Source organism: Rhinolophus sinicus, chromosome 16 (assembly GCF_057876585.1).
Source record: "Rhinolophus sinicus isolate RSI-liver-muscle chromosome 16, RSI-T2T, whole genome shotgun sequence".
Classification (NCBI taxonomy): Eukaryota; Metazoa; Chordata; class Mammalia; order Chiroptera; family Rhinolophidae; genus Rhinolophus; species Rhinolophus sinicus.
Genome location: NC_142516.1, coordinates 137,544,498 through 137,570,391, shown reverse-complemented (window position 1 = coordinate 137,570,391; position 25,894 = coordinate 137,544,498). Strand labels below are relative to the sequence as shown.

The 25,894-nt window shown below is 43.9% G+C and overlaps 1 protein-coding gene and 1 long non-coding RNA gene across 4 annotated transcripts; one reads left to right on the top strand and one right to left on the bottom strand.

Annotated features, from left to right (window-relative positions):
- Window positions 1-57: 57 nt before the first annotated feature.
- LOC109455184 (uncharacterized) lies at window positions 58-4,295 on the bottom strand. The gene is made up of 3 exons (XR_012495494.2): window positions 4,139-4,295; window positions 3,419-3,487; window positions 58-323 (listed from the first exon to the last, which is right to left on the bottom strand). It is a non-coding gene; the product is annotated as an uncharacterized LOC109455184 (long non-coding RNA).
- On the top strand, window positions 4,085-23,418 carry LAMP1 (lysosome associated membrane protein 1). Of its 3 annotated transcripts, none has more exons than XM_019746553.3 (9): window positions 4,085-4,624; window positions 10,102-10,223; window positions 12,059-12,275; window positions 12,392-12,550; window positions 19,686-19,870; window positions 20,547-20,672; window positions 21,541-21,607; window positions 21,703-21,873; window positions 22,421-23,418. In XM_019746553.3, exons 1-9 carry the CDS (start codon window positions 4,573-4,575, stop codon window positions 22,558-22,560), a joined length of 1,239 nt encoding a protein of 412 aa, XP_019602112.3. In that variant the 5' UTR covers window positions 4,085-4,572; the 3' UTR covers window positions 22,561-23,418. The 3 variants fall into 3 exon arrangements, with proteins under 3 accessions (XP_019602112.3, XP_074185657.2, XP_088649788.1); XM_074329556.2 differs by having other exon boundaries at window positions 4,339-4,624; window positions 10,105-10,223; XM_088793662.1 differs by lacking the exon at window positions 4,085-4,624 and adding an exon at window positions 8,462-8,599.
- Window positions 23,419-25,894: the final 2,476 nt, after the last annotated feature.

Sequence of the window (25,894 nt, the reverse complement as noted above, 5' to 3'; positions counted from 1 at the left end):
AAGATTTAAAACATACCAACTATAAAAAAACTCACAGTAATACACTTTAAAAAATGCTATGGTTCACTTTTTTTAATTACTAAAGTTTATTTAGAGCAGTTTTAGGTTCCCAGCAAAACTGAGAGGCAGGTAGAGTTCCCTATGCCACCTGCCCCCATATACTCACAGCCAACCCCACAACCAACATCTACCACAGTGGGATACTCATTACAATTGATGAACCTACACTGACGCATTATCGTTACCCAGAGGCCACAGTTTACATTAGGGTTCAGTCTTGGTGGTGTGGTCCACTTTTGCAGTTGCTTGGGCACCAAGTCACTCTGAAAACAGATAAATAAAAGAATCATGAATCAGGCACTTATCCTGCCTTTATCCTGCCTTTCCTGTATGTTTTATATTCTGGAGTCAATATGGAAAATTCTTCCTTATAGGCCTGTTCCAATTAATAAATGCAATAGGAATGATAGAATTAAAAAAGGACCAATTTGTCATCCCATACTGAAATCATGGATCTACTGAGCAACCATCAGTGTATACTAAAGCCATTAGGTTAAAGATTGATGGGGAACTTTGTAAAGTTCCCCACTCTAAAGTGGGCCAACCAGATAATAAATGCTTCGTCATGCAATGTCATCAGAAGGATACAGTAGAGCCTTGCATGCACTTATACATAACCTAAGGATCGTGTTGAAATGCAGGTTGATTCTGTGGTCTGGGGCGGGGCCTGAGACTGCATTTCTAACAAGCTCCCAGGCGCAGCCAATGCTGCAGTCAGACACTGCACACTGAGTGATGAGGGTCTAGTACTACTTTATGCAGCACCTCACCCTGGGGAAATACGCCTGATCTCATCAAGCCTCTAGATCAAACTACCAGTTTGCTGGAATAGAGGAAAAGATGAACATTCAAGGAACCAATCAAGTCAGTCCAAAATGTGGGGTATCCTATAGGTCAAGTGACCCAGTTTCTCCAACAAGTGGTATGCAAAAGGGGGAGGGGACTTGAGACATGTCATCAAAGGCAACGTACAAACCTTGCTGGATCCAATTTGATCAAACCAGCTGTAAAAAGATGTTTTGGAGACAACTGGGGAAATGTGCACATAGACTGGAAATTAGCTACTAAGGAATCATTAGATTTTGTATATACATTATATGAGAGAAAGGCATTGTTATGTAAAAAAAGTATTTGCATGAAAAACATGAGGTCTGAGGTTTGTTTTATAATATTCAAGCAAAAAATCAAAGGAAAATACAAAACAAATGAGGGGAAGATAAATCATATAATAAACGGATACAACAGGATTCAATGTATTATTCTATTTTTATTTGCAATTTTCTTTAAAAATTTTTTATAAAACAAATTGAAAATAAAAAATTACAGCTCTATTCACCATTACCATTTTTGCTCACCAGGTCTCAAAAAAAATTGTAACTTAGAGCAAAAAGGAGGAAAAAAGGCACAGACTGCTTCCTAGCTTGCTCATCTCAATTTTACCTCCTCTTAACTATTAGTTTATCTAATTCAGATACTGAGCCAATTATCTAAGTTACCAGACCCTTTTAGTGGCACAAGCCTTCAGAGAAACGTGCATTGCCAGCGTTGGAGCTTTATAGTTATTTCAGATACAAAAAGACCCTTGCCTTTTAATTGTGAACTTGTTACTGTTCATTATTACTAAAGCAATAACCTAAGTTTTACTCCTCAACTCTGCTAAGTAACTCAGAAGCCTCTCTATTGCTTATTGACCTCATTATTTAAAAAAAAAAAAATAACCCTCCCCAAAAGAATTCAGAAGACATGGAGTCATTCATTGTGTTTAGTTTTCTACGTCTTCCCCTCAGTCAGAAACAGATCAGACCAGGCCCATATCAAAGACTCAACAAAAAAGAAAACCAAACAAACAATAAAAACCTACCATATTATCATACTCCGCTTTATATAAAATGTTGCATCATAGAATTTTTGCTCAGTCTTTCATTTTCGGTTTTTTATACCTTGTTCTATTGCTGACACAGACTACTTGTAGTCTTTAATGAGGTTATAGTATTAAAAATGAGGTAATAATAAACAAAGCATATATTAGGCAAGGACTCTAAGTCATACACAATAGAAATGGACTCTGACTGATCTAAGCAGAAGAATAACGTGCTGAAAAGACTTTGAATTTCCAAAAAGGATGCAGAACAATGCTAGGGAAATAGCAGGTACAAGGAAGCAGCAAAGACCACTGCTAAAAACACATTACAAACCCAAACTAGTGAAGACCCAGGAAACGCCAGCACTTCACCACTCCAAAAATTTCCTTTTGCTAAGACTTCAGCCACGGTCATCACCAAACACCAGATTCTTGGAGGTATAGCTTCTTGGCAAACACTAGCTCCTGATTCAGTCTAACAGGCTGAACTGGCCAAGTTCAGACCTCAGCTGCTAGGAAGTCTGGTTTCCATCTGGTTTTTTTCAGTTTCTACTAGGGACTCTGGCTACCACCCCTAATCACAAAGGGAGAAATTCTCCCCACATAGGAAGGGGCTTCAGAGTCAGAGAGCACAATTAACAGGTCTCTTTGTTTCTATACGCAAGACTATTTGGTAGTTTCTCATCATCAGAATGTTCAGGAGAAAATGAAACTATTTTCCAATTTCTCCAACTATATCTGAACTTAACACTCTACTTCATAGGGACAATCTGGGCTCAGTCAACATTTTCACATACTGGGCCAGTACCGTGTTAAATTATTGTTGATAAAGTAATTCACAGTGAAACTATCAACAGACCCCAGATTTAATACTTTCTCTTTTCTACAGCGTACCTCAATTGAATAGCACTTCACCTAAGTGGAATTCTGCTGTTTACTCTTCCCCCATCTGGAACAGCAACAAACAAAAATCTCAAAAGATCCTTGAAAACCTAAACCAAATAGGAGCAAATCTACTCTTAAGATTTCTGACCCAAAGCACAGAACAAAGCCCAACACGTCTTGGCACTGTCTCAGAGCCCATTTGCTCCATTTTACTTGCAGTCCTATTCAGCTTCGTGACTTTCTCCAGTTGATTATATGCTAAAAGCTGGAGGGAAAAGGAAAGGAAAATGGACAGGAAGAAATGGCAACAAAAGATGACAAAAATCTACAAAAGGTAAATAAATATAAGAACTAAGAAAAAAAGCAACAATATTCAGTGGCGTCACAGGTTGTAATTAACAAGCCTGAAGAGGCTCAAGCCACATTTCCTGAGGAGACAGGACTGGAAACGTCTCAGTGAAGCTGAGAAGCAGCAGGGCAGGATCAGCAAGGAAGGAGAGGCAAGCATGGAAGCAGTCGAGGTAAAGGGTGAGAATGGCCGAGCGCCTCGCAGCAGGAGAAAAGAGAAGAACCAGAGCCTCCAGGCAAACCCAGGAAAGTGACCTTACTTACCCTCAGGCAATAGGAAGTGAGAGGTACTTGAGGAAGGTTCTAGAAGCAGAGACTGCGCTTTCCTTTTGTCTGGAATGTACGGGTTATATGGAATGGACAAGTGTTTCTGAACTTTTTTGACAAATGCCACCCCCATTCCCATACATCCTTTAGGAAGGTGTCACAGGTGGGAATCACTAGAATTTCTCAACCCCCTCCAACCAAGATTTTGTCTAGCTTCAAATTCTGTGCTGTGTTGTTTAAACATAGACTTGTTTTCAAACATGAACTGTAATATTCAATATGCGTGTTCGAACACCTACCTCCTTCCTAACACTCATTTCCATGCTCTTTGAGTATAATGGACCAGAGGAGCCCCAAAGTTAAAAACGCCAGGATACCGAGTGTTATTTAATCCAGACACACAAAAAGATGTGTCTGAGTATTGAGGTCGATGTGGAAATCCTCTTGTGTGACTCGTCATCTCCCGACGCCGAGGATGCCCCATAACACTCACTATTACTACTAGGAGTGAGTGTCTCCACTGTGCCGGCTCCCTGGCCGATCTGACCCTCCCGCAGGAAGCGACAGCTCTCCTACTTCAAACTCGTCTTTTCCTTCCGTGGCCGTTCCCACCGCTGCTAGGGGACAACACTTCCCACGTGCCCGGAAGAACTAATCCCTTTTCGCCCAACCCCAGGCCACACGGCCTCCTCTCTTCTTTCTCCTCCCTCTCCTCACCTCCAGCTTCTACGGCGCCTCCTCCTCTGCTCCGAGCCACCGCCCACTTCCCACCACCAGCCGCCGGGGACCAAGCCAGGGATACGTAAGACAGATTCGAGTCACGGGGCACTGCGATCACGTGCTGCGCGGGGTCGCGGGCCGGGTGACAGGTCATAAACGAAGCGATCGCTAGGCGCGGGGAGAACCCCGCACCCGCGCACTCTCGCGAGATTCGCGGTGTCACGTGACAGCGCGGGCGTGGCGCAGCCTCACGTGACGGGCGCAGCTGGCCGCGGGGTCTCCTTCCTGCAGCGGGCGCCGCAGCGGCTGGGCCTTTCGATCGCGGGACGCGCCGCTCTCACGCCGGCCCCCAGGCGGTCCCCCGGCGCCCGCTTTCCCGCGGCCCAACTGCCGGACCCTGCCCGGCTCCCGCTCCGGCGGCCCTCGTGCCCATGGCGGCCCCCGGCGGCGCCCGGAGGCAGCCGCTGCTCCTGCTGCTACTCGGTGAGGAACAGGGCCGAACGGGGGGGCCGCGGGGAGGGGGCGACTACAAGGGTTTGGAGGGCTGCGCGGTAGGGCTCGGAGGAGTGGGGGGTACAGGGGGCTTCGGGATGGGGGGCTGCGGGACGGTGTCCTCGGGGGGTGGGGCGACTACACGGGACCCGGGAGCTGCGGGCTTGGCCCGGGGACGGTGGGCCAGCGAGTTGTTCCTGCACCGGCCGGTATCCGGTGTAGATTCCCCTGGCCGCTGTTTGGGGTGTCAGTTCCAGTTGCCCAAAGGTAGACTAGAGTCGAGGTCTCAGCCGAGGGCCTAATTCCGTCCCCAGATCACTAAACTCGTTTTTTGGGGATGTTCAGCGGAAATGACTTGGGTGGCTTGGTGGTTTCTGGAGTACTGTGCTTTGTTTCTTTAACTTACGGGCAATTTTAGCCACGGAGGTCCAAGTGAGGCTGTGCGGCCCGGAACCCCAGAATCTGCGCGGTCCCTCGGTGCTCCCAGCGGGTGACCCATATGGAGGTCCTTGCTATACAGATCTTAACCAGAAGAGACTAGGGCGGCGTGGTGATACCGGCCTTTTAGTGTTCGTCCTTAGTGCTTTAACCTTCGCCCGTTTTTCAGTATGACATGTAGTCCTTGTGTGTGTGTTTACGTTACTGTGAATTTCAATTTGTGTTGGAATGACTTAAAATTACCTTTACGAGTTTGGGAGAGCCCATAGTAGACAAAATAAGAGGTAGGACTAGGCCTCGGTCTCTCAAACGCGGTGTTTATTTCTAGTGACTCCTTGTAAAGAGCTGCTGCTAGTGTCCTGTGTGTGCTGGTTACTGTGAGTCAAAATAAGGGGCTCCATTAACACATTGGAGAGCGTCTGGCACTCCATCAGTCTGTACAATTCATAGAAGCAGTCAGTGGGTGCTCAGTATTTTGATTGAGGAATTTTGTTTTCATTTATCAGTCCCAATAAGAAAGAGGAACATGGGTTATCTCTTAAACGAGGATCACTACATGGTTTGATTTCATGCCTTTCTAGAGGCCCTCTGTCTATGGCACCCTTTCTCACCCCTCTCCCAATTAATACAGGAAAATTTATTTACGTGGTAAGATCTGAACCAGCTGGTGGGAGTTCAGATGAGTTAAATAGATACACACATTCCCGTGTATCCTGCCCTTGAATTCTTTAAATATCTCTTTAATCTCATCGTATTCTAAAATTGTATTATTGTGACCAAATGGATTTTGGCTTCACGTTTTTGGTTTGCCTGTAGTGTAAAATTAGTTCTTTGAGCTGCATGAAGAGCCACAAGGGATGACCTTATTCCAGCAGTAAATCCGAAGCCTTGCCCTTCACTGGCAGGTGTAATTAGTTACAGGAGGAGTTGCTGGAACAAGTTTTGTCATGTTAGAACGACTGCATTGTTCTTTATTAGAAGAGCTCACGAGCATTAGAACTTTCATATTTTGTTTCACGTTTTAAAAACCCACCTTAAAAATGAAGAGAAGTATCCATAACTCCCCTACATTATATAGCTTAGAATATTGTGTATGTAATTAGGTTTTTAATGTATCACATTTATATTCCATTAAAATTCAAATTTCAGGAAAGGTCTGTTAACTTGGATTTAGGTCTATTTAAAATAATGTTTATTTTAATGCACAATTTCACAAAAAGTATCTTCTAAAAATATTTCAAACTTCTAAATTAACCAATTCCTCCTGCATTCATGATTAGAAATTGCTTAAACCTTTTTGTGTGTTTGAATACTTGGTAGAAAGCATAGAATCATGAACTGAAACTTTCTGATATATAAGATTAAGTTTGATTACGTAATGTGACTTTTTAAACCATTGATGTGTCAACTAGATGACTTCCTTTCCCTTTCTAAATGAGTAACTGGCACTTAGGAAGTTTGAAAAGTTTTATGCTAATAACGTTACCCTTGATTGTGGGAGTTTGTCGGTTACCCAGGTTGGCAACCAAATTCTTCAGTAGATCTGAGGTCAAAATGTTTTAGACCCATAATTTTGAATTTATATTGTTAGGCGCATCCCAGGCAGTATTAGTCCTCCCTTCTCTCTGCGGCCACAGAACTTGACTACATGTGTGTACAGCATGTGCTTCAGCTGACTTGTGATTATTTTTACACATATATCTCCCTTGCTCATCTTACAGCACACCACGTGCCTGACACATAGTAAGTGCTCAGTACATACATGTGCAGACGCCCAGTTTACAGCAGTGGTCCCTAACCAAACGTGCGTCAGTTGGCATTTTAGAAAGTATGTACTCTGGCCCTGCCTCTAGAGGTTGTGGTTCAGTGTCTGGGATGGAACCTTGGTCTTTTTTTCTTCCTTTAAATCTTAATAGATGATTATGTATCACTGGTTAAGAAAAAGAAGATACTGGATTTAAAAGAATTAAGTAAAGACAAACTAGGAAGTAATTTTTAAAATTTTAATAAATATATTGACTTGTTCCTCCAAAAGTGTTTCATAATTCGTAGCATATTTACCTGCTCACCGAGTGCTAGAGAGCATGGTTCAGACGTTGCACTCACCCTACAGCCAGCCCATGGCTGGCAGGGGTGGACACATGCTCTGAGTCAGCAGACCGGTTCTAGATCTGTCTGCATCACTCACTAGCTGTGTGACTTTGAGCAAGTTAGCTAATATCTCTGTGCTTTGGTCTCCACATCTGTAAAGGAGAATCCTAATAGTGTATACCGATTAAGGTTGTCCTGATAATGTAATTAACTGCAAAGTGCTGGGAGTGGTACCTCGCACACAGCAAGTGCATGACAAGTGCTTGTTAAATACTTACTTGACATTTTGTGTCAGGTACTGAAGATAACATGATGAACTTGATAGATGAGGTCTGTATGGCACTGAGTGATAAATAATAACCAGTAACATTAAAATCCGTGCAGTGCAATGCTCTGCATGCGTTGGCTCGGGTGCCTAAGCCCAGGGTTTGTCAGTTGCTGCTGGCCCAAGGTCACACAACTAGTGAGTGGTGGGGGAGTCTATCAATAGAACTAGGATCTCTTACTCAGAAGCAGGCGTGCTTCCCAGAGCTGCACTTGTTTTAGAGAAAAGAATCTACAAGTAGGAGTATTTTGAAGGAATACGCTATAGTTACTTCTTTATACATTCCCTGGAGAAATGATGAAGTTTGCATCTGAGTGAAGGACTGCTAGAGATTAGCAGTTGCCAGTAGGCCAGGGAACTGACTTTTGAGAGGGGTACCCCTCAAATAACCACATACATTTTTACTAACTTGAGAAGGTTATTTTTTTAACCAACTGCCACTGTTACAGAATTTATTAAAAAAAAAAAAAGCTTCTGACCATTAGCATACATGCATGTCTCAGAATTTCGTGTTGTAATGGTCTTTAGACAATTTTCTCTTGACCAACATTGGCTTCTGGGGTAAGTTTCTTGTTTAATAATTGAAAATTTCTGGCACTCTCCAGAACGGATGTGGGCATCTTGTGTTGCTAAAGCTTGTTTTGTTTCAGTAATAATACTTCCTTGTTTTTCTTTAAAAGCTCAGACCCTCAACATATTTGCTAAATGAAAAAATTGTATGATTGAAAGTTATTTAATGTGAAATGTTTCTTAATGAAGTGTTTTGAGTCAGTAGGAAGTTTTTTTTAATGATTCAGGGAAATATTTTATAGAAGGGCAACTTGGTGAGAACTGACCTGTGCGTGCTCCCATGGGAGGCAGTGACCTGCTGTGCCAACGGCACACGTGGTTACATGTGACTGTCCCTCCGGCAACCAGGCCAGTGCCAGGTGAGGGTATTTCAGGCCTGAGGGAGCCTATGCACGGGGCAGGCAGTGGCCCACATACACAGTAAGCTGGGTCAGTGTCCAGTGTTTCTCTGGCTTTCGTGCCCATGCTGTAACACACACTGTTGCTTCTGCCTGCCCACCCTCCTTTTGCCTCTGGTACACACTACCCATCCTGCTCAGAAGGTATGTGTTTTTAAAAACATTTACTGTGTCAAAAACAAGGAATGGAATAATTTTCTCTAGGTTTTTTAAATAGAATGTTTGTTCATTGGAAATACTTTTAGTGTAATCTTGCCCAGGTAATCCAGGGATGGGTTAAAAATTTGCAGAGCAAAACAGATCAAAAAATTGCACCGGTTTGCTTATTTGCCATATTTGCTTTATTTTCGTGTAGCAACTTTTCTTTATGAATATAGATTTTGGTATTTCCTTTACCAGAGACTTACGGAAAGACAATGTAGGGTTTCTGGCTATGCTCTTTGCTTTAGGATTGAATAGTTTAGACTTGAATTTCTTTCTTGAGAGCCAAGATTTTATTTTGTGAAAATCCCGGGGTAAAATGAACTGGTTTCATTGGAAGCATTTACTTTGCCAGAGACAAGGGTTTTGGAATGAAAAGTATATTGAGTGTCCTCTGAGTATGCTGCCTTCAAAGTGTGCCAGCATCACATGTACACTTAGAGTGAGCAGATCCAGGTGTGAAATGGTGAAAGGGCAGGCAGGAGCTTGGAGCAGCAGAGACAAGTGAGGGCACAGTGCTTCTGAACTTTACAGTACGCTGTGGGGGCTGAGAGCAGTTTGCCTGTAGAAATAGTGAAAATACCTATTTTTGCCTGTCTATGAAAGAGCAATGTACTAAAATGTACGACTTCTCTACCACAGTGATCAGATTGCATTTGGTACTAAACTATTTGATCGGGGCAGTGGGATATGAAGAAGCCAGAAATGGCACTGGCCCTGAGAACTTAACTACGGAGGGAATATTTAGCAGTGATCACTCTCAAGCTAGAAAGGCCCATGAGCACTTCACTCTGTCTGTCCCTTCCCTGTGAGCTATGGCAGCCCCACCTAGACAGGTTGACTGATTGTAAGGTCACACAGCCAAGTCCGGGTTCAGCTGAATCACTGTTTTTGAGGACCTTTCTGAAATTGGGCAAAAATCTTAGATTTTCGAGTCCATGGTTTCTCTTGCTACACCGCCAGTCCATGAGAGGTTAAAAACAGATCTAACTTTAAATAGCAGTTTAGGTCCACAGTGAAAGATACCACCAGCTCTCCCATGGATTTCTATAGAAGGTCAGTATTTAGGTTGAATTGTGCCTCTAAGACCACACTAAATCTCCCAGAGATGCTCTGAGCAAAGAGTGTGAAGCAACCTATGCCCAGGGGTGACCCAGAAATTAACATGTGATTTCTCCATAGTATTCTGAAGTAAAGCACTAAAGAGCTGTCGACCAGGTTGGCAAACTGATCAGATGGGTTTAGAGATAACGTTTTTCAGAATTGTCTCCAGGAAGGACAGAAGACTCCGCTGAGCCCAGCCTGGGTAATCCGTGTGTCTAGTTCTTAAGCGGTTTAGGACGCACAATAGAATCTCCTAATTATTGCTACACTTGCAGACAACAGAAATACCCAGTTGTATTTTCAAAAAGGTGTTTGATCATTTTTGTTTTTCCTGGAGTTAGCAGGCCTCGTGCACAGTGCATCAGCAGTGTTTGTGGTTCAAGATGGTAATGGGACGGCTTGTATAATGGCCAACTTCTCCGCTGGCTTCTTCACCAACTATAATACCAAGAGTGGTTCTGAGGTAGGAAACACTAAGGTACTTCACGCGTGGGGTGTGTGTCTGTGTGTGTGGGTTTAAAATTTTCAACTGTTTGAAAAATGATCCACCTTAAACACAGTTCTGTGTATGCCTGTTTCCTTCTCAGCTCATCAGTAGCCTATGCTGTTTTATATACTGAAGCTGCAGTCATAATATACAAACCATTTTGTGCTCTGCTTTCACTATTATTTTTAGCATTTTTCCAATTTTCTTTGTAATTATATTTTATAATCACAATGTAATACTTCATTATGTTTATCAACCAAATTTTTAAACCATCCCTCCCTCTATTAGTAAAGGTTATTTTAATTCTTTTTCATGCCCAGTGTACAGCTCTATGACTATGGCTTTTTTGATCTGTTGAATTTGCTTTAGATAAACTATTATGCTCCAAAAATTGTATATGAACAGATGCTTGTTGTGCAGTGCTGTAAGCACTGTACTATTTTGATTAAAATGTTCATTAGTAATTTTGTTAAAACAACTTTGTACTTCTACAGGATAAGTAAGGCTTTTTGCGTTTCCTAGATTTCTAACAAATATGCAGCATTTGTTTGTATTTCTTCCTTCATCACTTGCCTATTAATGGGCATTTCGCTTGTTCTGTTTAAAATTTACTTTTTAAATACGTCCCTAAACCTAATTTTATTTTCAATTCTTTTTTGAAACCACCATTTTTTCTTTACCTCCGGCTCGACAGCACCATTATCTTTTCATTACCGCTCAAAGGGCACCAGGATTGCTGGGTAGATCAGCAGTTCCTTTAGAGCACTCTGGACTTCGTGCCAGCTGCTGGAGCCTCATTATTCATTTGTGCTGGTGTAGAGACAAATGTGGGCTCTGTCAAAACAGAAGAAAACTGGAAAGGTTTTGTTCCATAGAAATGTCTCAAATTCTAAAGACTTATCCAAGCACCTTTTATTTTACGTTCTACTTCATATTTTTTTGGTGTTTGGATTTTTAAAATACCATTTGGGTATATATTATGTTGCACAAATGGGATCACCTATATGGTGTTATGTGCCTTATTTCACAAGACATGTCTGTCTCCTCATGTAGTTCTGTCATTATTTTTAGGACAGCATTAGCATACTGCTTAACCATAGTTACCAGTTCATTTTTTTTAAAATTATTTTATTGGGGAATATTGGAGAACAGTGTGTTTCTCCAGGGTCCATCAGCTCCAAGTCTTGTCCTTCAATCTAGTTGTGGAGGGCACAGCTCACTGCCCCATGTGGGAATCGAACTGGCAACCCTGTTATTAAGAGCTTGCGCTCTAACCATCTGAGCCATTCGGCTGCCCCCCAGTTCATTTTTGATGGCATTAGGTTGTTTTCTAGTTGTTTTGCACATGATAGTAAATTCAGACAATTTTGTGTAAACACCTTTTTGTTTACAAAGAGATGTGTTCATTAAACAAACATTTCTATAGCAAACAAGTAGTAATAGCTTTTTTCAAATATAAATACACAGTTCATCGTGAAGCCCAAAATGAATTATTTCAGTTTACCAAGATAACTTTAGTTTTAATTCTGCTGTAAATTAAAATATTAATGAAGAATCTTTAATTATATAAATAATGAAGTCAACTTTGTCTTACACTTGAATTACTTTTTGGTGTATTACTGGTATGTAATACTGAGTTTCTTTGTGTTTTTGTTTATATTAACAAATAAGTACCTTAACAGTGATATCTGAGATGGAAATGAGGTCTAAATTTATATCGTACTTACAGAGAAGATATTTATTTGGTGTTTCTGAATATCTTTAATAGCCTACATTCTAATTGGGTTCTATTGTCATTGTGTTTGTTCTAGAATGTGACCTTTGACCTGCCATCTAATGCAGAAGTATTAAATAGCAGTTCCTGTGGTAAAGAGAATGTTTCTGACTCCAGTCTCGTGATTGCTTTTGGGAAAGGAAATACACTGACCCTCAGTTTCACAAGAAATGCAACACGTTACAGTGTCCAGAAGATGAGTTTTGTTTATAACTTGTCAGACACACAGTTTTTCCCCAATGCGAGCTCCAAGGGTAAGAGCAAAAACTGACCAATTATGAAGTGAAGAAAATTGGGTTGGGGGAGTATCTAAAATTGCATTTAACTAAGTACTTCAAGTATTAAAAAATTAGTATTTTTTTAAATACAGAAGTCAAGACTGTGACATCTGCAACTGACATCATGGCAGACATAAATAAAAAATACAGATGTGTGAGCAGCAACCAGATCCACATGAAGAGCGTAACTGTCACGTTCCAGGATACTACCATCCAGGCATACCTTTCAAACAACACCTTCAGCAAGGAAGGTAAGACACTGCACTTGGCCCTAATGCCATTAGTCTTAATGCCAGTGAATGCAGAAGTGGCTTTGTGCCCTGGTGCCTGAGGGAATTTTGTGTGAATGAGCATCTGTATAGCTGGGGACAGAACAGGCATCTTCCATCTCAGGAGAAGTCTCCACCAAACCTTTTTATTTCTTTAGAGATGACCTCTTTAGATTAGGGTGAACAAATATTGATTTAAAAAGGGTAAAAGGGCAAAGCAGTCGAAACCCTCTGTGTCTTCCCTTGCTAGAGCTAATGGGGTCAGGGTCACAGTATCTCCCAGTTCAAGCCAGCTGTCTTTCCCTAGTTTTACCTCAGTCCTTCTCAGGCAGTCCCGGGGCAGGTGGTGGAAGGACCAGGAGTCCCTTTCTGAGGGAGTCATGACCCCCTGGGGAGACACCTGCTAATCCAGCTCCACTGGCAGGCTCGGGTCCAACAGGCAGGGCTCCAAGCCCCTTCCCAGCTCCATGGTCATGGAAGGGTAGTCAGCCTCTCATTTCCTTCACTTGTAAAATAAGGATAATAATCTTTCTTAGAAGTTTGTTAGTATTAAAAAGAAAGTTTATGCAAAGTGCTTATATCAGTGCCTGGCAGAGTAAATAGTAAATAGAGCAATCATTTTACTATGACTGAAAATTCTCTTTCCCAGCTCCCACCAGTCAACTCACAGATCACTGTCATTTTCCTGAAGGGTGAGGGGTTGATGGCCTTGGGGAAGTTGTCTCCACCTCCAAGAGGATGTGTTAAAGACAGCACCTCCTTCTAGACTTTAGACTTGCTGCCTGTGGGCCTTTGGTGTTCCCTAGCAGTCTTGCTTGAAAGCTGAGTGACAGTAGAAGAGGCTCATTTCCACGTCTGCGAGCTAATGGGCGCAATAAGCTAGTCAGGCCTTTGTGCAGCTTGTTCTAGTCCTGAGGACGTGGGTGCTCCAAGCGGGCCACACACTGGCCCCTCGGGCCTGCTCAAGTCTATCCCTGGTTTCTGGATAGCCAGTAAGCTAAGAATGGTTTTTATGCTTATAAACTTAAGATAAAAAAAAAATCAGAAGAATATTTTATGACACCAAAAATTATTTAGAATTCATGTTTCAGTGCCCGTAACAAAAGTGTTATTGGACCACAGCCATAATCATTCACTCACCTATTTCTCTGGCTGCTGTGATGTTCATAGTGGCAGAGCTGAGTGGGGAGAGACACCGGACAGCCACCGAGTCTAAAAGTTTACTGTCTGGCCAATTACAGAGAAAATGTGCTGACCCATGACCTAACGGGAACAGTGTTAGTGACAGAAAAGAAAGTGTAACTGGGAGAAATACTACGAGGATTTAATACAAGAAATCGCAGGTGTGCAGGGCTTAAAGGTGTGGAGGTCAGCGTGAGCTGAGCAGCAGGGGATTCTGAAGGAAGTGGGCTCGACTTGTGCGCCATGCAGCCTGGAGGGCTGGGTGAGCATGTGTCTTTAGCAGGAAGGACTGACAGAATGTGAGGACCTGTCCCTTGAGGCCAGTGTGAGTAGTGTTTGAGGGTAGCGGCAGGCCCAGGGGCTTGCGCTCTTAACATGCACCTCAGGAGGCAGGTGAAAGGTGAAAGGTGACTCGTCAGGCACAGAGCCTACCTGAGTAGCGGTCAGAGCAGCAAGCTGAATCAGATTGTTCATGTGCACAGTTACAAAGCTCCAACGGGGGGGTTCGTACCTCGCCGTCTACACCTGGGTTGCATCAGCCTTCACATTCAGGGAACGAGCAGAAGGAAAGAGCAACAACTGTCAGAAGGTCTGGGGAATGAAACCCTCTGTGACTTGCTGGCTCAGTACAGTGACCTCACTAACGGGGCCTGAATGTGGTCGTAGGATGCAGCTTCTCCTTTATGACTTGTTTTCTTCTGCTTCGGAGGCTTTGAACACAGAGAGGGCCTGGGCTACTCGAATGGTGTGGTGCTGGGAAGTGAGATGCCAGGCTGCCGGGCTTCATGACGGCCCTGGAGCCCTGTGAAAGGGGCTCCCGTTTCTAGTCTAAAAATAGATATGACCATAGAGAGGCTAATTTTGTTTTTAGGTTAATTACTTTGTTTTTTAAATAGACTTTATATCTTTGAGAAGTTTTAGGTTCACAGCAACCTTGAGTGACAAGTACAGAGATTCCCCACATATCCCCTGTGCTCACACATGCACAGCCTTCTCCCTGTCAGCATCCCGCATTTTAATTCCTTTCCTAATGGAAGACATAATGCAGGTGATTCCAGATGGGAAAGGTACAGGTGTGAGGCTGTCCTCAACCTGAGCCCTGGCCAATAGCCCCCTTCGCAGAGGTATGCTCACGTTTCACTGGGGTTACTTGTGGCTTTGACCTTCCCACCTGAGGGAATCCTTGGTTACTTGGAGCTCGTAGGTGCCACCCGCTCTGCTCCATCAAGTAATTTGTCAGAAGGTTGGTCGCTGAGCTCATCCTCACTATGGGACAGATCTGAGACACACTACCCACCTCCCCATGTTTTGTAATTGGCCACTTTCATCAAAGCATGGTTCAGTTTTGTTAAATCGCCCTACACTTACACGTACGTATTTCAGAAAGGAAACCTTGCTTCTTTATCAAAGACACTAGAGCATTCTTAGTAAATTCTACCGAGAAGAGGAGGGTTAAGAGTCTTCCTGAAGTTACATGGACTATCCTGTAGAAGTTGAAGTAGTACCTCCTCCCATCATAGGCCGAAAGCGTGAGGTGAAGTTATGGGCACACCTGTGTACTCTTCAGGGGAAAGGACAGTGTCCCCATGAGGCTTGTGGAGCTCATGTCACTGTTAAGTTACATTCTCTATATAGTAATCCCTTTCAATCTGTGTTAAGAAACAAGAAAGTCTGCAAAAAACCAAACCACCCACCGTAACCTGGCAGGGGCCCTTTCAAGGCTCCTTTGCTCATGCTTAGGCCTCTTTTGAGAGCTGCTCCTGCCCCACCTCTCTCACAGCTGTGACTTGTTTGTCACACTGTTTTATGGGATTTAGTCCTCCAGTGGCAGCGGCTCAGCATGCAGGTGCTGGGGAGAAGAAGTTGAGGCTTCCGGATCTCTAGTAAGGGCTGACACTGCATAAAACGGAATATAGTAATTGCTAACGTAATCTGAGTCGTTTGTAAAATTTCCAATTACAGTTGACATGCAGTATTAGTTTCAGGTGTATAACAAAGTGATTAGACATTTATTTACCTTATGAAGTTGATCTGGATTGTTTTTAAAGCTCAACTGTGTTGGCATGTTCCACAGTTACTCAGCTTGTCGTGAACCTGACTCAGAGTCCGGTCCTTGGGGAGCCTTGCCAGCTGGCGTGTCATTATACCACTTTTTGTCTATTCTTGATACCTTACTGGGTGTCTTTTGACAATAGTTGGTATTAATGTTACTTTGGAATTACAGGGACTGATATTTTCCCTAGAAGTAGGAGATTTGGCCTAATTGACCACATATAGTACCGTGACTGCATAAATCGCTTACAAATGCTTGATTTCTATGAAAATTGAGCCATTTCTTTTTAATCTCCTTTTATGCCAATTTCACTCCTTTGGTTCTTGGATGCTTTTTTTTACTCATTTTTTCTTGTCAACTAAATTAGAAACTTCTTCCAGGAAAAGATCACATATGAAATGTGTTAAGTATATTTTTATATCCCCCTAGTCTGTTCTGCTCATGGATTCTTAATTGTTGAATGAACATGGTTGCAATAAATCAGTAAACTTTTGGTCATAAAAGCTCGTTTAAAGTTTATATTTAATGATCTGCTGGTTCAGGTTATTAGAGTAGGGGCTTCTGTGGCCTTACTTACCAGTAGTGGTGTAGGAGTGGTCTGACCCGAAAGCCCTCATTCGTCTTGACTTTACACATACACTGTCCTAGCTAGGAAACCTCAGGTACTTACAGATTTTATAAGGATTTAAAGCACAAGCCAGGGCTACACCAACTTTCTGTCAGTCTTGTTAATGAAGCTAAGTTCTAAAGAAAACGGGTATCTTCTCTCCTGAAGATCTGTGAAAGGAGGGTAGATGATGATCTTGCAGGAATGCTCTGAATATAGCTCTGCCTGGCGGCTGGAGAACCCAGGTGAGGGAGTCTCACTCGTGTCCATCAGAATTGCGTTTCCAGCCCCAGGCCCACACTGGGTTAGTGGCTTTGGGGTGAGGCCCATGCAGGCATCTGGGTTTAATGACTCACCAGATGATTTGGATTTATTCACCTCTAAGATTTGATACATGGGTACTTGTCAATTCTTCTATGACCATTAGAAGTTTAGAATACAAACTACTCTTAAATATAGTTCATAAATTTCACTTTCTACCCAATTTGGCAGTATTTCTTTTTCATTCCTTTGGAATCAGACTCTCGCTCTTAGTCTAGCTTAAATTGAAGAAATTGATGCCAAAACATCTCTTTCCATTTGAGACTCCTTAAATGCAACATGCAGGTTTATTAGAATATCTGCTCTGCCTTGAGCATATAAGCTTTTAAAAATCATGAGAAGAGCATCTGGAAGGATGCACAGCCCTGCACCCTCCTCTCCCATTGTTTCCTTTGGGTGAAGACAGGGTGACCCAGCAGCAACCCCTGGGTCCCCCAATCTTTCCAGAGGCCTTCCAACAGGTGGCATTTAGCATACTTTGGTGCATTTTATTTGTGATTATCTCGCGAACTGTGAGCCTTCTGCAGGAAGGACTTGGATGGTATTTGTACCGTGTTTCCCCGAAAATAAGACCTAACTGGACCATTAGCTCTAATGCATCTTTCAGAGCAAAAATTAATATAAGACCCGGTATTATTTTACTATACTATAATATAGTATAGTATAGTGTATAATATAATACTGGGTCTTATATTAATTTTTGCTCCAAAAGACGCATTAGAGCTGATTGTCTGGCTAGGTCTTATTTTCGGAGAAACATGGTAGTAGGTAACAGACTGGTTAGAGAGTGAATTTTGCATTTATAATTTAGATAGAATGAAGAGGGCATTTTATCCATAGAGATTTCTAAAGTCCTGAATTTTTCTGACTAGGGGTTAGACCTTATGATGTGTTATTCATGTTTCCAAACTGCAGTCTTTTACATGCCCGAGTCTTTTGTAACCTGCTTTATGACATTTTGTAACCTGCTTTATGAAATCACTGAATGACTGTCATTATCAGTCAGTGTACGTTACTTTCCCCCATGTGTGGTGCCATCTAGACCAGAATTTGGAGATTGGCCTGTTGCCTTTTTTTTTCCATGTAGTTTCGCACTTTAATTATGTTGTGTTCTGTAAAAGTTTATAAAGTAATGGTGAAGCTATTCTTTTTAAAGTACAATAACATCAACCTGTAGCTTACTCTGGGTAAAAAAAACAGCACAGTGTTGGCCAGCACACCCTAGATTGGGACATCTACAGCAGTATTTGCCCTGCCACCATTTAACCCAAGGTTTAAGCCATTTGTGAGGGTTATATTTTTGTTTGTTTCCCATCTGTACTCTGTCTAGAAAGGCATTTTATTCCATAATACCACATCATGTGTAGGCATGCTGGGTGAGTTGAACTTGCAGAAAGTTTGTTAAATTTTCCCATGTATTACAGTTCTGTGGGGTGAAGTTTCCCGTCTCCTCCCCCAAGTAGATGGGATATGGAGGAGGAATCGGCAACTGAAAGAGAGTTACTGTGGAAGTTTCTTTGTAGTGTAGAGTAAGTAGAAAGAGGTAGTGGGTAAAGTTACACACAACAAACTCCTGATTGGCTCCCACACTGGATACTTGGGCCAGCTTCCCATGGCTCAGCCTAGGTGAATGTGGAAAGGGTCGGAATTGGATGCAAATTCCATCCAGTTGGTCGGAAATATTCTAAACTTCTTGTTAGTCCTGAGAAACAAGGTGTAAAGGAAACCTAATGTGGGGGTTGGTGGTATCCTAGAAGTGCTGCATATCTTGGTGTTCTAGAACATTAAGTAATTGTCTGTAATCTTCATAGAAGGCACACCTGTCCTGTCTGTTCCTATAGAAAGTGCTCAGTTATCTTTCTGCTTTGGGTTCAGTCTGCCTTGATTTTTGAATATAAATTTTTGTTGTAAACAAACTTGGTGGGTCAAATTCTGAGGAACAGAATCACATCCAGACACTTCAGCATGTCGTCTGGGAGCGCAATGTGGTCTCCCCCCCACAAATACCATCACCCCCAAATCTAACTTCTCACCATTGACCCGAGTGCCTCTGCAGTGGCCTGTCTGCACACCAGCCTGCCTCACGTTCTCGGTCGTTGTCTCCTGTTTCGGGCTTTTTGCTGTCACACCTAGTGGGCCTTCTGCCTCCATAAGAGTGCTTGCCGGTGCCCTCAACACCCGGCCACAGATGAAATCCCATGGCGCTGACTAACCCATGCCCCTGAGTCTCAGCTCCAGTCTTGTCCTGCAGGGCTGCCTAATGCCATCCCTCCAAGGACCTCTGCTGCTCTCTCAGAGGCCCCGTGTGGGCAGCACTAGATTTGTGATGATGTGTGTGTGTTTGCTGTCTGTCTGTCTGTCCCTGAGCCTGTGAGCTCCAGGCCCTTTTGCTGCTGTCCCTGTGACTGTTCCAGTGCTATGCACGAACTCAGAGCATTTATATGAATTGTCACCATTTCAAGTGGTGCATGGCTGACTGTCTCAACAGCACATGACACAAGTTAAGGTTTCCTTCTTGACCTCACAGTAGGAAGGAAAGGTTCGTCATGCAGAAGAGGATAGATCTGTGAACACAGGACTGCCCCAAGGCTGAGATGGACGTGTCCAGTTAGAGGTCTCATGCAGTGGCAGGAGTGGAGACAGGTGAACCAGACACTTGCCATCCCCCGCAGCCAGCTCTGGGGGACAAGTGCCTCGCCTGTCCTGAGCTGAACATTGCCTGTAATGATTTACTCCCATCCTGTGCTTCCAGAATGGTGTTAGTGTGTGTCATCCTGGGGAAAATCAAGCAGTCATGTTCTGTGAGGCGGGGCAGTTTGAGAAAGTCTGCGGGGCTCCACAGTGAGCTCAGGGAGACAGCAGGAGCTTGGGATTGCTGTAGCTCCTGGTGATTCTAAGGAACCAAAATTTTTACCTTCCTGTGAGCAGTGTGGTTCATCACCTTGTCCTTTCAGAGACTCGCTGTACGCAAGACGAACATTCCCCAACAGTGCCACCCACACCTCCCCACCCTTCACCCACACTAGCACCTGAGAGCCCCGCGGTGCACACGTACAACGTGAGTGGCGCCAACGGGACCTGTCTGCTGGCCAACATGGGGCTGCAGCTGAACATCACCTATGAGAAGAAGGACAGTACGGTAGGCTCAGTTCTGAGGAGCGCTTCCTCATGTGTTGGAGTTTGGTGTGTGAGTACTGGGATTTATTGTGCGCGCTGCCTTTTAGAATGTGAATGCAAGGACACTTCCGGGCGCCTGCGTCTGTAGGAAGCTCATAGGCACACAGCCAGGCTCACCCCGGCCCTGCTGCGGCTGCTTCCTCTGAAACAGCAGAAGGAGTGATGGGGACGTGCACGCAGCCTAGACGTGTGGGGTGGGCACGCTACAAGGTTGTTGGCTTCCGTCAGAGTGTTACGTTTTGCTTAAACTATTACCACTCGAATATTTGTTATTTTTATACTTTTTCTTTGAAATATTATTTCTCCCTAATGGTAACCAAGTCTGGGAGGCTGTAGCAGGTAACTTGCTAGTGATGAATGTAAAGTGTGTGACCACTGGGGCCAGGCTGAGGATGACACCAGGTTCTAGACCTTTCCCACAGATTCATGTCATTCTGAAAGTAGCGACCAGAAATAGCAGGAAAAATTGTTTTGGAATCTAGAAGTCTGCACTAGTGTGAACTTCTAGTGCTTTCATTCTGGTTTTGGTTAAAATGAATGTGGCCTTGAGGTTACTGTTTTTAGGATTGCTTGTTTTCTCAAGAACCGAGTACTCAGAGTGTGGAATAGAATGGTACTTATTTGCTTTTCTTCCTTAGACTGTGACAGGAGTATTCAACATCAACCCAAATAAGACCCATGTCAGTGGGAGCTGCACTGCCCAAAAGGTGACCCTGGAGCTGTGGAGCGAGAGCAGTACTTTCCTAGTCTTCCAGTTTGGAATGGTGAGGGTCCACTCTCCTTTGTAATTCTAGGGCTTCAGTGTCAGATGAGCCTGGAATCTTAGCGTGCATCTCATTGCTTTTTTCTTTCTACTGAGTTTCTCTTCCATGGTGCCTCAGGGCTCCAGTGGCCTAACTGAGCACAACCTGCGTAAGCCCAGGTGAATATTGGACACAGGTCCTGAAACCCACAGCTCTGCCTTAGGAAGGAGTCTTTTCTCTGCCCTCCCGTTTTTGTGCCTCGGCTTTCTCCCCTTCGTCTTTTTTGTTTACAAATGGGCCTTCATTTATTCTTCAGACATTTGGGAGTGCCTCCCGTGTGCCCGACGGCCACTATTAAACACCAGACAGCAGCCAGTCTATGGGTGCAGAGCAGGAGGGCAACTTCAGGGCAGACGCTCAGCTTGACCTCCCCCTGCCGACTCTATCTTCACCCCTTGACTGAGCAGCAGCATTTCTGCTTCTGTACTTTCTTTTCTTTATACTTGCCTGGGAAGAATCATGGAAAATTAACAGAGTACCATGGGAAGAACAGAAATACAATGCATGAATATTTGTCATACACTATACAAATGAACTGATTAACAGTTGGGTTTCTCATAATAAAGTTTAACTTTCCTAAAGTTCAGTAAACATTCAGGAAAGTTTACTTTTTTGGAATATGGATCCTTCAGTCCTCTGTGAAAAAGTGTGGAAGGAACAAATGAAAATTTATGTTCTTGAGATTTATATGATGCTTTTTATAGACAGGGTACTCGGCAGTTTCATTCTAAAGCTAGAAACACAGGAGGTTGAATTTATTAGAAATGACGCTGTAATAGTAAACGTGAAATCTGGTGAGTGGTTTATGAATTATCTTTTTCTCTTTAAGAATGCAAGTTCTAGCCGGTTTTTCCTGGAAGAAATTCAGTTCAATAGGACTCTCCCCGACGCCAAAAGTAAGACACCACCTCCACCACCCCCCAGCCCCATCCACACAATTCCCAGGCCCATCCAGGTGCCCCAGAACACTGACTCTCATGTGCTTTTGCAGCGCCCACCTTCCAGGCCACCAATGGCTCACTGAGAGCACTTCAGGCCACCATGGGGAATTCCTACAAGTGTAATGCCGAGGAACACATTCAGGTCACAAAGGCCTTTTCTCTCAACGTATTCAAAGTGTGGGTCCAGGCTTTCCAGGTAGAAGGTGACAAGTTTGGGTCAGGTGAGTGCCATCAAAGGCAGCATATCAGACTGAGTGGGGTTTGACAGGCTTCTGTTCAGATATTTAACAGCTTCATGCTGCAAGGAGGGGTTGATCTTTTGGGACTGCTTTCCCAGTCCAAGAGATTTTTAGAGCAAATTCCCCTTCCTGTCTTAAGCTTGCTTTCAAAACACCCAGCTTATCTTAGATGTGAACACATCACCATTTGAGCACAGGTAGCCATTTTAAGAAATAGTATGGCTCTTCTCCCTGTGAAAGGGAATATGAAAATGCTAGCTGTCTGGTGAGGTCAGTGTCCCAGAAGAGCCCAGAGGCCCTGGACTGCACACTGACCACGTCCATAGTTTCCCAGCCATGTGGAAAGCTCTGCCTCTGTAGGAGCGTCTCCAAGTGATAGTTGATTGGAGTTGGTATAATTCTGGTATAAGTTGGTATAATTCTCCCTGGTGGGGCGGTGGGCAGAGGTAGGGAGGAGGGCAAGGTCAATTTGTAAGGTCCCATGCTGACCACCCACGTGAACATGGTGTGCGCCCATTTGTCTTCGAAGTGGAAGAATGTCAGCTGGATGAGAACAACATGCTGATCCCCATCGCCGTGGGTGGCGCTCTGGCAGGGCTGGTCCTCATCGTCCTCATCGCCTACCTCATCGGCAGGAAGAGGAGCCACGCCGGCTACCAGACGATTTAGCATGGCGGCACCACCGCAGACCAGCAGCAGCTGCAGGGCGTCCGTTCATTTCCCTGAGCTTAGATTGATGTTGAGGGAGGTACACTTTCTTGCAAACTGATTTTCAAATCTGCTTTATCCAATGTGAAGTTCATCTTGCAACATTTACTATGCACAAAAGAGTAACTATTAAAATGACGGTGTTAATTTTGCTAACGGGGTTAAATATTTTGCTAACTGGTTAAATGTTAATATTTACCAAAGTAGAACTATAAGGGGAGGGTAAGAGTGCTTTTCTAAATAGGCACTGGCTCCACTATCATTTGGCTTTTTAAGGTTCTGGTGTTTGGTTTCTTCATTCCTGACTCAGATATAAGCCTTACAAAAGGAGGGTCTCTGGTCTTAACACCTATGACTCATGAAGGCTGGCTAACTGTTAGACTGACGCACTTAAGAAATTAATAGAGAAAAAAATTTAAAACAGAAGTACTTCAAAAAAAGAAAATCTGGAATGCTTAAATTAAGCTTTAGAAGCCAGGACAGGCCCGGCCCCCACAGGCTGCACAGCTCGACCCTTGCACATCAGAGCTACTGGGGCGTCCAGTCCTTTGGTCTTTCCATGTTCTGCCACTCAAGAGCTGGCACTTTTTTAAATAGAAAAATGGGTGTTATTTTTCTTTGTTTCTTTCTTTTTTTTTTTTTTGTAAAGTGATTTTCAGTCTTCTGTTTGAGGTTCGGGGTGATCCTGTGTCTGCACTTGTGTAAAATAATCGGTTTCACTCTCTGATTTATCCGCTTGCAGCTCAGGTGGGCTGTGCACTGAGGATCCCTTCGTGTAACGCATTGCCGTAACAATGCTAATAAACTGTCTCTTTCGTTGTTTGTCTGGACCTTGTACTTCTGTCAGCCCTCGCTGGGATGAATGGTGGAAAGCAGTGTGTGCTGGAGTGAAGTGGGTGGCAGTCACCGCTGCAGTGGGATCTGTCTGAGCAGCTGCTTCTAGGGGAGCTGATGTGTAGCCGGCTGCTGCGTGGCGGTTTGAGAACGAGTCGTGTCCTAAGGTCCGTCTGCAGTTGTGACCACAAGGCCAGTGTTGTGATCCCACCCACACCGTGAGGAGGAGGAGGGCGTAGGAGAAGGGCAGCGTACGGCGCCCTCACAGCACTGTTCAGTAGTTCTAGAGACAAGATCACCCCTTTGAAGATGGGCTCATCCGTCTTTTAGGACAGTGGCACCAGGAGGCTTTGCCGGGTCTGCTTGGAGCTCAAGCCTGAGTTTTACTTAAGCCAAACTTTTTTTTTCTTTCTTTTTTTTTTAGGAATTGCTGTTCTCATTTTATTTGTTCTTTTTTAAATTAAACTTTATTGGGGTGACAATTGTTAGTAAAGTTACACAGATTTCAGGTGTACAATTCTGTAATACATTATCTATATCTCACATTGTGTGTTCACCACCCAGAGTCAGTTCTTTTTCCATCACCATATATTAGACCCCATTTACCCTTTTCTAGAACCCACCTACCCCCCTTACCCTCTGGTAACCCCCAAACTATTGTCTATGTCTATGAGTTTTGTTCCTTCGTGTGTTTGTCTTGTTCTTTTGTTGTTTTAAGTTTTATATACCACACATCAGTGAAATCACATGGTTCTCGACTTTTTCTGTCTGACTTATTTCGCTTAGCATTACAATCTCAAGATCCATTCATGTTGTCACAAATGGTACTATTTCATCTTTTCGTACTGCTGAATAGTATTCCATTGTGTATATATACCACAACTTTTTTTAAATTATTATTAGTTTCAGGTGCACAAGACAAAGCAATACTTAGACGTTTATCATTTATATCCCGCACACTGTGATCCCCCCTCCCCCCATCCACTATCCCTCTGACATTGCACAGAACCATTACATTTCCACTGTCTCTATTCCTAATGCTGTACTCCGCTTCCTGTAACCATATACATACATATATATGCATATATATATATATATATATATATAAAATTATAGTTGGCATTCATTATTGTTCAACTTCAAGTGTACAGTGCAGAGATCAGGCATCTAACATCACCCCTGAGGTGGTCTCCCAAATGGGACACGTGTCCATCGGATACCCTACAAAATCTTTGCATTATTGATTACGTTCCCCAAATTAATTTTCAAAACCCCGTGGCCATCTTGTGGTTACCGACTATTTTCTAAACCTCTCACCTCCCCTTATCCCCACCCCCCCCCGCCCATCTAGCAACCCTCAGTTTTTCCTCTATGTCGCCAAAACTTTCTGATTAGTTCATTCACTTATTCTTTTCTTTAGATTCCGCATATAAGTGAGATCATATGGTATTTGTCTTTCTCTGTCTGACTTATTTCACTTAACGTAATGTTCTCTAGGTCCATCCATGTTGTTGCAAATGGTAAGATTTCTTTCTTTATGGCTGCGTAATACTCCATTGTATAAATGTACCATAGTTTCTTAATCCAGTCGACTACCGATGGGCATTTCGGTTGTTTCCATGTCTTGGCTATTGTGTATAGTTAAGCCGAACTTTTTAAGCAAAGACCTGTGCCCTCTGAGGATCGATGGACCTTGGTGGCTAAGGCTGAGGACAGCCTGCCTGCGGAGTGACCCTGGGATTTGCGTATCCCCAGCCACTGCCCACATACATGCACCCCAGAAGCTTCTGTCCACACGGGTGGGAGGAGGAGATCTGAGGTGGCCCTGTGTGGTTCCTCCTCATAGCAGTCCTTTCACACAGCATAGCGGAGGGCCCATGTGCACACCCACGCAGCAGGACTGCGGCTGCAGCAGCGGTCTGAACGCTCAGGGCATGGGTGCAGTTAGGGCCCTCAAGCAGCATGACCACACGCATCTTCTTCCTCAGATTTCAGGCTCCCCAGTCTGGACAGGACAGACAATCCATGCCTGATCCAAACAGAAACCAGCACTTGGGCTGTCATGCTGGGGGTCAGGTCTTTACAGATGTTTCAGGATTTGAAGCACAAGTTGAGAGCATTCAAAATAGTGTGGAAGTGGCACCTGCCTGGAGGGGCAAAGGTCTCCAAGGACCCAGACACAGCCCTGCGGCTCCCCAAAGGTTCAGTACCTAAGCAGGCGATGGGGCCATGCCCTGGAAGTGCAGCTGCTTAGGTTTCAAGAAGGGAAATTCTGTCTCTGGATTCTTTCCAGGGAAAAAGCCCTCCTGGTTGGTTCATCACGTACAGCTCCAGGTCACCCTGTCCAGGGCGCGGTTCCTGGGAGGGACTCAGGAGCATGGGGCTGGTGGTGAAGTATCAGCACTGGGAACTCCAAGGTCACTAGGCTGCTCTGCTAACCCTGTGCCAGTGACCTGTGTGC

Excerpts from the sequence above, each read along its gene's own strand:
- LAMP1 (XM_019746553.3), top strand. The coding sequence starts at position 4,573 with ATGGCGGCCCCCGGCGGCGCCCGGAGGCAGCCGCTGCTCCTGCTGCTA. Across the intron at positions 12,276-12,391 it reads CCCCAATGCGAGCTCCAAGG|AAGTCAAGACTGTGACATCT; the intron begins GTAAGAGCAAAA and ends TTTTAAATACAG. Across the intron at positions 19,871-20,546 it reads ATGAGAAGAAGGACAGTACG|ACTGTGACAGGAGTATTCAA; the intron begins GTAGGCTCAGTT and ends TTTCTTCCTTAG.